The sequence below is a fragment of the Myxocyprinus asiaticus genome, chromosome 38 (genome assembly GCF_019703515.2).
Source record: "Myxocyprinus asiaticus isolate MX2 ecotype Aquarium Trade chromosome 38, UBuf_Myxa_2, whole genome shotgun sequence".
NCBI classification, from domain to species: Eukaryota; Metazoa; Chordata; class Actinopteri; order Cypriniformes; family Catostomidae; genus Myxocyprinus; species Myxocyprinus asiaticus.
Genome location: NC_059381.1, coordinates 38,441,304 through 38,456,825, shown reverse-complemented (window position 1 = coordinate 38,456,825; position 15,522 = coordinate 38,441,304). Strand labels below are relative to the sequence as shown.

General features: G+C 35.9%; 1 protein-coding gene across 5 annotated transcripts in view; it reads left to right on the top strand.

Moving 5' to 3' along the window:
• The first annotated feature begins 5,976 nt into the window (after window positions 1–5,976).
• The window catches only part of LOC127429142 (transcription factor 7-like 2), a 101,717-nt gene continuing 92,171 nt past the window's right edge, over window positions 5,977–15,522 (top strand). For 4 of the 5 annotated variants that reach the window (XM_051678000.1, XM_051677996.1, XM_051677998.1 and 1 more), the window contains exons 1-3: window positions 5,977–6,307; window positions 6,404–6,470; window positions 7,607–7,710. In XM_051678000.1, coding sequence (XP_051533960.1) covers window positions 6,125–6,307; window positions 6,404–6,470; window positions 7,607–7,710 — 354 coding nt within the window. In that variant the 5' untranslated portion in view covers window positions 5,977–6,124. The remainder of the gene's footprint in view (window positions 6,308–6,403; window positions 6,471–7,606; window positions 7,711–15,522) is intronic. The other variant, XM_051677999.1, reaches the window with a different exon arrangement.

Sequence of the window (15,522 nt, the reverse complement as noted above, 5' to 3'; positions counted from 1 at the left end):
ATGTGCTGAACTCCACCTCTGGTTGCTCTGCTAGAACATCTGTGTGAACTGGAGGGGAACTGACTTTTTATCCACTAAAATTATTTTGGGACCAGTTGGTTAAAAGCCATTGCAAAAATGGCTCAGAAAAGTGCAGTTAGATCTGAAAAAAGGTCTAGCATCGTTTGTTTACAGATATCACTTGGTTTAATATTTTGTTATCACAAGATACTTTTTGAGGCAACTTTAAATTTGAAATCCCCTCATAAGTAGTGTAACACACTGTATACATGTTTGAATAATCAATAATAGACAATTTATATAAAAAAATAATGTTTCTGTAGGAGCACCAGAATTATATAATTGTGGTTATATGAATGTTAAAAAGGACATTCTGTGCATATACATACAAACATTTATAAACTGAACTTTCCATTGAGGTAACCTACACCGGTGCAGCACATTTTTGCACGAGCGAGGTGATTGAATCTTGCATGTCTTAAAATAGAAGCCGCACTGGTTTACAGGCAGAAAGCAGAGAGATTACACTTTTTCATTAATGCGTTATGCACGAGAAAAAAAGTGAGCGTGTATGTGTGCAGGAGAGCTCGTGCATGTGCAGCATGTGAGCGTCACATATTGGTTTGTGTGTCAGTGTGGGTCTCTGAATGTGTATGTATGTGTAAAGAAGAGAGATTGAATGGTTGTGCTTCACATCAAAGACCCAGGCAAGACTCTGCATTAACAAGCTTTTTTGTTTCCTGCCAGTGAGATTACAGCAACAGGTCTCACTGCCAGTGGATTGTTTTGAGCTCAGGAGGGCACACTAATCTCACATACTATACAGACCCCCTTACTACTGAAAAAAAAAAAAAAAAAAAAAAGAAAAAAACTCAACAACAATACTCCTGCATAGTACATACTTGCAATACTTTCTGCCTGATCTAACCTTTACAAATAACTTATGCTTGATTTAGATACTGATAAAACCAACTTAAATGATGCACATTTTTAGATTAAATCCAGTTGTTTTGTTTTTAAACCAAGAGTCCATTGCAGGGGAGTATGTGGACTAATATATAAACAGAAACATTTGTTCTATATCTTTATTTAAAATTTACACACACACAAAAAAAGAACCTCTAATATGAATTTTGGTTGATTTAGTCGATTCTATAGATTGTAAAAATCATTAAACATGATTCTAGGACCTGACAAAGGGTGTAAAGGTATGATAAACAAATGAGAAGTAAACACAAATAAAGTTTTTTAATGTTATTAATGGAAGATATAATACAATTTTTTTGCTCCTTGTTGAATGTAGTTACTTAAAATGAGCCAATGTAACACAATTCTTACTTTTTTTGTCACTACTTAATTTTATTGTGTGCAATCAATTTAAATTTGTAAAATGTACATTTACTTAATCCATTTGCTTTGGGACAACTTAAATCATTTTCATGGGCCATAATCAGATGTACATGTGGTGCCAGGTTCACAGCGTGCAGACTGCGAATTAATGTCTTTAATATTTGCTTTTTATTGCAGTATTTGCACTGATAGTGTTGAGTTTGTTGTCCCTTTGGGTTTGTGTCATGTGAGTGCTTCTGTTTCCAAAAATATGATTTTTGGGTTTCATTGTCATTGTGGTTTGAGTGTTGGATGTTAAGGACCCCGTATGCCTGGTTGGAAAGCTTGATTTAAAACTCATCGGCAGGATGGCGTCCTCTATTGCTGAGACTACTTACACTTACAACAACAAAATGTTTGACAAAAAACAAAAAACAAAAACAAAAACAGAATTGGTATAAATTAAGTTGCCTCAACGTAATTAAAATGAAGACTTTGACACATTTTTATCTAGTAGATGTGACAAAATGAATTTAGGTTGGTTTAACAAGACTTAAACTAAATTAGTTTTTGATGAAAACAATGTAATTTAATTGTGTGGAAAAGTTTTCTTTAATTTTACTACGTTGGTTGAATGTTTTTATTTTTTGAGCGTGCAATATAACAACAATATGTCAATAAATACACTGTAAAAAGTGTTGATGTGCAGTTGTTAACTTGTTTCTGTCTAACACTTAAAATGACTTTAGTTGGTTTAACTTCATGTATTCAGGTTGATTTAGTGATGCTAAATAATATTTTTGACATGAATAACCTAATTTAGATGTTAACACATAAAGCACATTTTTAGTTTATCTGACATCGTGTAACATTTTCACAGTGCACAGCAAGAAACAATGTTTCTTAAAAATCTAGCAATGTGTTGCGAACATACAGTATACAGTAGCTATATTGTAATTCAAAATCAAAAAGAAGTTTTAACTGTATATCCAATTTGTTTGATTGTCATTTTTCATAACCAAGAGTTCCTGTTTACTGTGAGGAGTACAAGAGTCATTACTTATTCACAGTATAATGAAACTATTGGTGGCACATATTTGTGACATCCGAGCATTCTCCAGAGCGTGCCTGATATCGCTGCAAAGAACACGCTTCTGCTTGAAGGGTGCGGCCAATAAAAACACACAAGTGGCTTGAGTTAAGCTGTATTCTTTTGGATGTGGCCCGACCTCAGTTAAAGCATGTGATTTAATTATTTTGCTACTTAAATGTCCCTGGAGATTATTTAGGAAGCACAGTATATAATTTTTAGGAACTGCAATTTATTCTTGAAACCATCAAAGCTCATGTGGAAGAGCTGTGGTCCAGTATGAGTCCTGCATACAAGAGAAACACAGCTTGATTCTTTCATTGTTTTATTCCCTCACGGTCCGTTAGCACAATGCAGTTAGGCAAACTATTTTATTTCCTTATAGGCTATTTCCCCTTCCCTATTTTTCCCCCTTCTTGTTCTTCCTATTTTATTTCGAGGCTTAGGCAACCCCCCCCCCCCCCCCCCCACCCCCACCCCAAAATAAATAAATAAATAAAATAAAAAAGAATGAAAGACAGAAAAAAATGGCAAAACATCACCTAAGTAAGCTATCTCTAATATACTGTAGATATATAAAAAAAGGTCTAAGGTCTATTACAAATTTAATTTATGAAAGTTTTGAGACAATTTACATTCAATTGGTACAAGTACAGCCCTATCAATATGAAATGTTGTGTGTTTCACTTATTTTTTCCTGAAAACAAACAAACTTTCTGTCTTAAGTATTTCTTTCGCCATTGTGAACGAATGCGCAACAAAGGACAGATGCTTAGTTCAGAGTCTTGCAGACTTGCACTTTTCTTTCTCTCTTTTTTGTGTTACACCATTACATTTCCTCCTCCGTGGCTAAGAGAATGCTAAATTATACACTCTGACACCTGAAGTCATATACATTTCTATGCAACAGAAAAGCTAAAGATATAAAGAAATAAAGGGGAAACTGATCTAGCATAAAGCTGACATCAAAACATAAACCTAACTTACTAAAAAACAACAATGTACTCCTAAAATAAAGAGTGCAAACTAGAGCATTCAGACTATCAGTCTGAGAGCATGCTAATATAAGCTCAGTATGGCAAATAAAAACATTGAGGAATCATTAGGAAAATTATGTCGAAAAACTGATTCAGTGAAAAGCAGCTGTCTATATTTAATCAAGGCAAATAAACAAGGTCTCATTTATAATTTAGATTTGCATGAATTAAACAGCTCATTTTTAATCCATTTATTAATATGCATGGATGATATTGTATAAATATGCAACCTTATGCAAATACTAGACACATTTTTTGTTTGTATTTAATTCTTATTCCCAGCTGTACTTCATGGCAGTACATTTACTCAAATATTATGGCACAGCAGGGGAAAGCATAATTATTTTGCAATTAAAACTCAAAAGACTGTAAAAATAAAAAGAAAAAAAGTAATGCACAAGGTGTTATAGCTTGTATCCATCTCAGCAATCTACACTTGCAAAAAACTTTTGCTCAAGTTTGCTCATTTAAGACAGTCTGATAATACTTTACGTTATAGCTGATTAATTCTAATGAAGGACGTGTAATTAATATATTATTATTCTGTACCTGCTTTTAAATACATTTTGTTATTACATCGCTTGATTCTGATTGGTCAGTCGCAGCATTCTATGGTCAGATATTTTAATTGACTCTTGTCCCGGGCAAAAAATCAATTTGTTGATTTCCAACAAAGCTCTGCTAGTCTCTAATATGACTCAATGCTCTCTTTCTTCTCACATAATAAAATAACTTCTACTCAAATCAATATGCCATCTCCATTTATTTATCTGTTTGGTAAGTAGCCACGTAGGATAATATACAGTTAGCTCTGCTTAACTCCTAGGTTGGGGTCCCAAATCACCTTTCAGAGTTTATTTTGTGATAATGATTGTATATTTTGCCTTACTTAATGTTGACATGTAATAGACACTGTAATGTGAAGTTTTACCCAGTAAAGCTGAAATGTGGATAGATGTTTTAGTGTTTAGAGCACAATATTCCGGGTTTAGTTAACAGCGTTTGTGGCATAATGTTAATTTCCACAAAAAATAATTTCAACTGGTCCCTTATTTATAAAAAATAAAGAAGTAAAAATAGTGGTTACAGTACGTAAACACTAAAATACACACAATTTCAGAAGTATAGCCACAAGGCGCAAACATATTTTACATGTTAACTTGATTTTAACGGGATAAAATCGCTAACTTAACGGTGTAAAATTATATCTAATATTACAACTTTGTTGCCATGACAAAGAAACTCTATAATCCAAGTATTGGAAATAAATGTACCTCAAATTTTATCACAATAAATTCATCTTAAAGGTGCACTCAGTCACTTTTGTCTTAGTGTCGTCTTGGACTTACACTGACACCTAGTTGCTTGGATGCAGCATCATTTAAAATCAATAGTTTTCAGTATCAGATGTCATTGTAGAAATGTAGTATTCACAGTCAGCCATGATTACTTTAATCAATGAGTGAAAGTGTCAAATAACAGGATGGTTACTGAGATTAAGCGAGTAGTATTCGGCTGGTCATGTAATTCTAACATGGCAGCCCCCATGTGTGGCCCTCTCCATGTAGAATAAAACAGCTTTTATAAGGTTACTGTTATGACTGGAGTCTTCATTTTAATGTGAGTGATCATGATTTTCAACATATATTGCAAAATTACAATTAATGTCTTTAGGAGTTAAACTTTTAATGAGGAAAAAATTACTGAGTGCACCTTTAATATGTATAATGTTTAGATCTTGTAGCTAAATTTTTGAAACTGTATTTTCGTATTGATTAGCGTTACTGCTTTTTTAATAAGGGAGAAAGGACAAGGGACGAGGGACAATTTTGTTTTTATTTGTTTTATTTTTTTATATATATACACTATGCCACAAATGCTGTTAATTTAGCTTAACTTGTATTGAACATGGAACCCGAAAGTGATGAATAATGATTAGCTAATAAGAGCCTATATAATAGTGCACATATAGCTGTTTAACTACTGAGTAATAAATGAAGAACATGCATTAATTTGTAATTATTCGCGTAACTGCTTATTATCACATTTTATTAGTATTATTGATAAACTTAGTTAATTATAGTACCACGTTATAGACAGTGTAATGTAATGTGTAACCCAGATCAGTGTCAAACACAGAAAAAGTACTGAGCTGAAATCAATGTTAAGCTGAAATATGGATAGAATTATCATAGTGCAGTACTATAGTATAGTATGCTGTTCTTTGTCGTATATATCGTATAATACTATACTGCATTAGCAGTACTCTGTAATTGTATTAGTAATTAATAAAGGAACATAATATGAGTACACTCTGTAAACTGCTTTTTATTATTTTGTCAAATAAAGCTCAGTTAATAAAAACAGAGGCAGTATGTCGAGGTGAAAATGTTTCAGTGTTGAGAGGCAGATGAATAATAGTGTCGTGTCCCTTTAAGAGCGGAACCCCCCTCAGCTCATTGAAGCTGTCAATCACCCGTCGGTCCCTTTGATCTTCGCTGCTCTAAAGCAAGAGTGTTTGTTACTTTCAAGTCGCGCTGATCCACAGAGCACAACGAACTTTTCCTCTCTCGCGTGTGAACGGATCCTCCGAGCGCACAAAGCGGCCACAACAGCGACAACGACACAAACTCTATTGATAAAGTTGCCGTGTTGATCAGCGTCTGATATGCCGCAGCTGAACGGTGGAGGGGGGGATGATCTCGGGGCGAATGATGAGATGATTGCGTTTAAAGATGAAGGAGATCACGACGAGAAGATCCGCGAGAGCGCGTTCACGGAGAGCGACCTGGCTGATCTCAAATCATCTCTGGTCAACGAGTCGGAGATCAGCCAGAACTCACACTCTGCCGTAAGACTTTCAACTTATAATTGTGTTACACGACACGTTTATATGTGAGTTATGTGTGTTTATATAAGTGAAATAATGTGTTTGTGTGATGAGCAGGTGATCAGGAGAGGTCAGCAGGAGGATCAGAGACTTTACACTGATAAACGAGAACATCTGGACGACGGTAAGACCATACACAAAAGTGTGTGTGTGTGTGTGTGTGTAAGTACTTAGCTACAGTTTGGGGACAAAACTGCCCTCAGAAGTGAGCTAAATCTGACTAAACCTGCCTTTAGGGAAATTTGCAGACGTCCCCAAAGGTCAAATAATTCATAAATAAAATAAACAATGTTTTGTTGTTGTTGTTGTTATGGTTAAAATGCAAAAAGGTGTGGCGAAGAGTTGGTAATAGTCTGTAGCCATTACAATAAACTTAATAAAAAACATAAATCAATGATAGCTAAGCGTGTTTGTTTACTGAGCTATACTTAAGTGTCAGTTAGTGAGCTCAATCAAAACCTCCCTTTGTGGATGTCCTCTAACTGATAAAGAAAGCAGATAATTTTTTTTTTTTAAGTTTTATTTTAGGGGTAGCTTTAAAAACATTAGCAGTGTGAATGTGTGTACTTAGCTGTACTTTAGGGACAATTTTGTCTCAGAAGTTCAATAAATCTGACAAACGGTCCCTTTTGGGTCATTTGGGGATGTCCTTAAAGCTAAATATTATTAATAAATAAAGTTATTGGGGCTAACTGGGGTTAGTCTTTAGCTGTTATAATTTGCATTATATGACAAAATAGAAGTCTAAGGAACGTTCCCATTTAGAGAGCTAAATAAATGTGTGTGTGTGTTCAAGCTGATACACTTTTAATCAAAAACATTCATCTTGGCCATTTGCAGTGTGACGTGTAACTGATGGGCTTTTTTTTTTTTTTTGAGGGGGAAAACCTGAAATCTGCATCATTAATATTCTGTCGAGTTGTTGTTTTGATTAAGTATGTTCTAGATCAATTTCCCTCATTTGTGCTCCAGAACCAAATCTGCTTAGTAGAGGATCTTTGATTGTTCATTATTACATATTATTAAGAGAGTTATAAAAACACTTACAACAAACAGAAGCAAATCTATGTAGTATTCTCATACTATCCCTCATAGTACATAGTGGATACATAGTATCCCTCGGTTTACATAGCGAAAGAAGGACCTTACAGAGTTGTTCAGTAATTGCACACCAAGACCTTATATTGACCACTAGTTTTAAAAGAATTTCAAAGTATTATGCTTCTCTCTCTCTTCTCCATCTCTCTCTATCACCTCCAGTGCCAAAACATCAAGATGGAGGACTGTACAAAACTCCGTATTCTGGATACCCGTTTCTGATGTTGCCTGAACCGTATCTACCAAATGGGCCCGTCTCACCATCTGTAAGTTCTGTCACTTCTCGCTTCATTGCTGTTCCTCTGTTGCTGTTTTATCATTTGAAATCCAGGTGTGTTTTTAAGCTCAGGAGACCTTGATGAAATTCAGCTTAGTTTGCTGGGCCGCCGATAGGACTGTAATTACACTCACTAAATACCAAAGCTTTGATTTTAATGTCAAACTTAGAAGACGACATTTATATACTGCTTTAGAGGTGTCAGGGTTTACAACAATGCATACACTTTTCAGAAACACAGTTTTGACATATATTGATATCCTTTGTCACCTGGATTACTATTCTGACATGGTACTTTATGTCATATGAAGAAATCATAGTCACACAATACGATTAACAATATGTAATTGTGTGTGTATTTGTATGTGTGCTGGAAGAGCGTGTGAGTGAGTGTACATGCACGTTTCAATGTAAATCAACGGTGCACTGCATTTACGGTTTGTGAAAGTTGCCTAGTGTCTAGTTGCATGGACATTTACTTCAGCACTCTTTACGCTTTAGGGTGGCACATATTATGATGGCAAACGTGGCAAAACAACTTGTGTCACATTTAAGTATTTTCACAGTAGTTTTATGTACAGTGAATGTAGCGACACAATTGGTCAAAGTAATTTTAATAATGACATCATCTGATGTCTTTTTTGATTATTTTTTTAAACAGCGATCAGTGTGACCGTGTATTTACAGTTACTGAATCCTGATTGTAGAACACAGGAGGAGGTCCTTGAAACGTTTTCAAATGAAAATGTGTTACTGGCCAAAACCAAGAAGTTACATCTTTATATAATCGCCTGAAAATATTCATATTGTAGAGTTACCTGCGGAATAATATCATTTTAGTAGGTGTAGTTATAAGGTTATAATTACACAGGTGACAGTTATAACTTTTTTTGTCCTACTTTTTACACTCTCAGAAAAAATGTACTTTTTAAGGAACAAGGGCCATCACTGAGGTCGGTCCTTTCTTGTTCTGTTTTGATGCATAATTGTACCTAATAAGTACCTTTTGTGTACCTTTAAAGGTACATGCATATGTTTGGACCCTTTCGAAACAAAAATGCACCTGGATGGTACCTTTAAAGTCTCCTTAAGAGTACGAATATGTACCCAAAACAAGGATACCATTCCAGTGACGGCTGCTGTACTTCAAAACGTTCAGTTTTTTACCTTTTTCTGAGAGTGAATAGTGAGTTGTATCTTTTGTGTGTTGGGTGGTACATGTAGTTTATCTCTGACTTAAACTCTTTAATATCGGAATCAGGCTGTTTAATAATTTACGGGAGAATATTTCTTCTCCCAAGATGCAGATTCACAAAGGGATATTCAGGTGTCATACAGCAGCAACATCTACTGTAAAGTGCACATATATACAAGTTAAAACAGACATTATAGATAGCAAATCTAACATATCTGAATACATATTGCCTATGGGTGCATGAAAAATGATCTGGACTGTCGCTTATTTCTGAAATGGCTTCTATATTCAAAGTGTTGTCATGACAAAAAGGATTTTTTAAATCTCTGCTTTAATTATTGAACAATAAACAGTAAAACGGGCAATATATGCCCCCAGGAATTGATTTGCAGGTGCATTTTTACCTTTATGAGGGTATATTTTCTTATAACCATTAAAAAATGTGTTGTCTATTAATGTTAAATGCTTTATTTGAGTCAATTCATCTAAATTAACCATTTCATATTAGCTAAACATTCAACAGCACATCTTTTCAGACAGCAAATACACATATCTGACAACTAATGCAGTGTCTGCAAAGGCACTAAACCTGTCACTAGATACACATAGAATATAATTGATTATCAAGAAATATATCAAATGTTAGCTGACATATAAAAAATATCTATATTTGCCTCCACATTTTTTTCACCGTTTTTTGCCCCAAGCCTTGGTTAATTTCGGACTTTGACTTGTTTAGTTGAGTTTTTATGTCCTATACATCTTCCTCTCTGAATCTGAGTAATTTTTCACAGAGATGAGAAAGCGTAACATCTTAAGAGATGCCTTCTAGTTGACTACCAAATCCTAGGATTGTGCTCTGTCTCAGTGACATTAAAGGATTAGTGTTCATTTGTTAGCCCATTGTTTTGTGTGGAGATCTGCTGTACTAGATTACAATTGAAAGGCGCTGTAAAAGACATATTTTTTAACCACAATGCACAACTAAGCCTGATTAACCATTTAAACATTCTCAGAAAATATAATCCTTCTGATTTTACATATAATCGCCGATCCGTTTATATGTTTCATGTAAAATATCCAAACTCTATGTCCATTTCTTTCCCAAAAACCAAGAGATTGAGTTCAGCTAAAACTCTTGTGAGCTTATGTTGATCGGGGCTTGTTCAACTAGCCTTTAGTCTTCGAGTAAACAAAAGATGAAGACTGGCTTTGTGTTATAATCCATCTAAAGAAGCTCTGGCACCCTCGCTTTGCCCCTCTGACTGACAACGATAAGTAACAAACACAGAATTACACCCTCTTTAAGAAGAAAGCTCTTTAACCCATTCTGTGACTTCAATAACTACACAATGCATCACTAGAATACCGGAGTCTTAAACAAAATCAAGACTTATTGCAAATAAATCATCTTCCTCCGAAGTAAATAATTCAAATGAGAGCCATGTGATATATGGATCGCTGATGGCATTGGGCATCTCTTTAATACATTCATAAAAAATGACATCAGGCAACAAGTTGGCCCTCATATTGAAATACAGCTATTGAAAGAGAACCTATTCCACTAGTCTTTGAAGTGAGGCTGTTTAAAGTGAGCCTACACAGCTATTTATGGAGCCGGAAATATTTGTGAAATTATCAAAATGCGTCCGATCCCCTCAGATGTTTATAGCTATAATTATTGGTGCAGTCTTGTTCCGCTGCAAGAGAGAGAGGGAGACAGGTGTTTAAAGCGTTTGATAGCTATGCTTTAACGTGCCACTGCAAGCTCCTGAAGTCACCCAATTAGGGCTGTTCACCAGATACTTCTTGCATAAATAAGAGGAAAAACTTTTATCAGGTTAAAAGTCTACTGTCATGTACGGCTTTTTTAACTGAAATGGTGCTGTTGTTGTGCCGAACGACTTGACTGACTATGTTACTACATAACCTGCCCACAAACAAGATATTAACATTAGTAATTTGATTCAGTGTCTTGTAAAATAAAATCTATTAAATGATTGGTATGGGAATCTAACGATTCCGGTTCCTTAACCATTCCATTAACGATTCTTTTAGTACTTTTGAGGAAACATTATTTGGAAATAAGAAATACAGGGTGCCCACGCATCCTGGAAAACCTGGAATTTTGCAATGCAGTTTTCCAGTCATGAAAAAGTCATTGAAAATTACAAAAATACCTAAATGTCCTGGAAAATAATTATTTGTCCTGGAAAATATTTAAGTATAATAAAACTGTTTGACTTTGTGGCTAAAATGGTGTTAGTACAAAAACATGGTAAAGATCTGGACTTGGGATAAGTGTTAAAATATACAAATTCGTATAGTTATGTCACTGCCGGTGGCTACACATTGTGAAACAACGTCAGCGGTTGACTGTCATGAATGAAGTACATTCTCTGCTCATTTGCTGTCATCTCTGCTTTGTTCCGACGAAATAGTGCAAGTATTGATATGGTAAAAAATCCAATTTTTCATTCTAACATTGCTGTTTTTTGAATGACAAAAACATTTATGTTGTAAATCTTAGACAACGGTTCATGATCAGATTGCTGATTTTGAGTTCACAACCCGAGCGTGGTGATGCGGCCTTTACACCTCGGATGTGAATTAATTTTCAATAGTAAATGAACGATCCGAGTCCGCTTATATCGCGGTTACCACATGTAGGGCCCTTTGATTTCCGTGATGTGAAAAAAAGGGACCGAATCACTGAATCGAGTCACAAAAATTACATTAGCTATAAAGCGCGAAATGTCTCGGAATTTGACATATTTAGGACGAAAAAAATTTTTACATTTGATTATGTTAAATTATGTGCCAGGGTAGTCGATTAGTAGGATTGACTACTATCATTTCTATTTTTAGCGGTGGTTGATTTAATGGCAGATGCAGATGCCACTTCTTGAAGAGCGCTTTGCGTGATGATAGCTTGTTGTACTTAACAGTGAGGCTAACAGAGCCTATTTAAAGTTGTATTGGTTCCTTAACACAGACTAGTCAACTAGTCGTTCTGACAACCCACTGACTAGTCAATTATGAAAAATGATAGTTTTGCACATCCCTGGTTTGAATGCCCAAATAATCAAAGTAAAATTGTGATATGTCCTAGTGTGATTTTTAAAATGCAAAAGCCTGGGATTTAATTAAATAAATAATCTGCATGTGCTGCACGCTTCACAATGAATGTATGTAATGAATTCAGAAAAAATAACCATTCAATAACAACAATATACATCATGACCTTTCGTGTGTTTTTTCTTAAATATTACACCCGCTGGGCACATAAAATGTCCTGGAAATGTCCTGGAAAATTGTTCCTTAAAAAGAGTGGGAACCCTGATTGTAGTTCTATTTACATTTACTGCCCTCAGCAGTATGTTGCCAAATGATGAGATAATTTTAGATTTCAACAGATATAACAAATTAGAAATAAATGTAATACAATTTATGTAAAAAACATGTTTACACAATCAATTTAGAGGCATAAATGCAATTTGATAATGGATCCTAACTCCCATTCATCTGGGAATTGGACTGTTTGCACTTTGAATTCAAAAGAACTGGCTCACAAGAGTTATTTGATCACAATTTGGACTACACTGGACACGCTGTTTTTTTTTTTCTGTTTGGGAATTCCACTACATTGGTCAAGCTGAATGTTTCACGCTGTACATACAGTCGAGGAGCACTATCACTGAATAGTGCAGCAGGAAACGTTCCATCAGCATCGGTGGAAATTTGCTGGTTCAGGATCCGTTAATGGAATCGAAAGTCATGAAAATCATATGGTTTCTGGTATTTAAAAAAAAAAATTCTCAGATCCGACGAAGTATAAATAAAGTGGCTGGAGCCTAGGGCTGGGCGATAAAATGATATCTATACATTTTCAATATCGATGATAAACTTTTGAGTAATTTTCCTCTTTTGTTGTTTTTTTTTGTTTGTTTTTTTTCACCCAATTTGGAATGCCCAATTCCCAGTGCACTTTTTTAAGTCCTTGTGGTCGCGTAGTGGTTCGCCTCAATCCGGGTGGTGGAGGATGAACCCCAGTTGCCTCCACGTCTGAGACCGTCAACCCGCGCATTTTATCACGTGGCTTGTTGAGCGCGTTGCCATGGAGACATAGCGTATGTGGAGGCTTCACGCCATCCACTGCGGCATCCGCGCTCAACTCACCACGCGCCCCACCGAGAATGAACCACATTATAGCGACCACGAGGAGGTTACGCCATGTGACTCTACCCTCCCTAGCAACTGGGCCAGTTTGGTTGCTTAGGTGACCTGGTTGTTCAAACTAGTGAACTCCAGGGGTGGTAGCCAGCGTCTTTTACCACTGAGCTACCCAGGCCCCCCTTTTGAGTAATTTTCCAAATTTAGCCTATGTTCTACATCTAGACGATCAAATGAGGTACGCCTTGCTTAAAATGCAAGCAGTTCAGCAAAGTTAAAAAACAACTAGCTAACTGAATCACTCTCATGAAATCAGCCAGTTAGGAAGAATTAGCAAATAGCCCTGCTGTCATGGATACCAGCAATGAGGCTCAGTAGCTGCTAGCTAGCAACTATCTGGTTAATTTAATATCGTTGCGTACCGAACGAGAAAGCACTGACAGTACAATACAGCTATTGACTGAAAACAACAATAACTCTGACATCAACACCATTACTGTTTATTGATGTACTATTTAGTAAAAAAAATTTCATGAACCATAGCACTGTCACAGGCAAGAAAGTGTTTCTTCATCTTGTGATATTTATTGACGGTTCACAATCCATCTTATGGTGCATTACCGCCACCTACTGAGCTGTAGTGTGGAGCGTCACAAGAACGTCTTTCGGTGGAGTCAACGTCAGCTGAAGAGAATTAAATTGGCTAAATTTAATCAAAAAAGTTCACAAACCTTCTGTAGGAATCAATCCTAAACTGAGTGTACTTTAAAGGTATCTTACCCTCTGGAGCATATTTGTAAGCAAACAAGTCATGTTTAATTCATTCTTGAAGTCTAACAAACATGTGGAATTCAGTTCTGCCCCATTAATGGTATGAAATGTATTGGACCAGTCTGGCCATTCTCATGGTCATTAACAAGCAGTTTTTGCCCACAGAAGTGCCACTCGCTGGATGTTTTTTGTTTTTCACACCATTCTCTTTACACTCTAGAGACTGTTGTGCATGAAAATCCCAGGAGATCAGCAGTTACAGAAATACTTAAGCCAGCCCGTCTGGCACCAACAATCATCTAAATCACTGAGATCACATTATTTCCCCATTCTGATGGTTGATGTGAGCATTATCTGAAGCTCCTGACCCATATCTGCATGATTTTATACATTACACTGCTGCCGTTTGATTGGCTGATTAGATAATTGCACGAATAAGTAGATGTACAGGTGTACCTAATAAAGTGGCAGGTGAGTGTATAAATATAACATAAAATAGTTTTTCGGTGTAATCCTAAATGTGAAAATCTCTTGTGCTTGTGCATGGGTGGTTAGTGCAGCAGTTGCTATGGTTAGGAACGGTGTCTGCATGGTGCTTGTCCAGGTATCGCGGACTGAACATTCATTTTTAATTCAAGTAAAACTGGGGCTACACACAAACTCCAAAACATATCAGAGGAATTTGATCTAGCAGACTGACATCCACCAAAAAACGACTTAAATTGTCTGTTTGGGAGCATTTGAATGATTAAGGGTTACTGAAGATGACAGATGTAAAACATGCAAACAGAAGTCATGTACACATGCTACAAATGGGACTGGATGTTCCACTTGTCGTCCAACAACAAACTAGTGAGTTTAATATTTTTAGCTGTGGTGCTTTTAAAGTGATAAGTTATGAGATGGAACTTTTTGAAATGTTTAAGTGTGCTGATAGTGCTCGGTGATTTTACGTGTATTTACTATCATTGTAGTAAACTTTGAGAAGTTGCGTCTTAAATAATCCTCATTATTTAAAGCATTGCTTGTATACACCGCATTCAACAATACATTTCAATTTAAGTCATTATTGAACTTTAAATCGCCTGCTGTAATCAATATTCCTGTTATTATACATAGTCCACAGGTTTATTTGTGAGGTGTTAGTGGAGAGTATTTTATGGAGTCTGTTGCTGATTCTTTATAGTTACAGACAACGGATTGCTTTAATAAACTGTTGCAGAAGAAAAAACTGTTGGATGCCATGAACTACATGGTGCGCCCCCACAATAATCTTACAACTAGCACTTTTGAAACGTCTGCAAGCACTCTGTTTACATTGAAGCACATCATTCTCTGCGTAAGCGGTCTTGTGCCCTATGTTGGAGCGTCTCTTATTATATACCTTCTATTTTTTGCTGTGTATTTATTGGTTTTCCTATTGTAAGGCTGCATATATCCCTAAGAAACACGTCCACTAACACGTTCAATTGTGAACTTTTTTGCATCGGTGCTGCAAAATATGAAATTTGGCAAACAATCGTAAAACCAGTTAACCACAATTTTTTCTCAGACGGTAATCTAACCATCAAAAACTCACATCATGGCATCTCTAATTGGTACATGAATATGAATTAAAATCCACTGGTTTTAGGAGTCGGTGCAAACCAGTTGTTCCGGCCC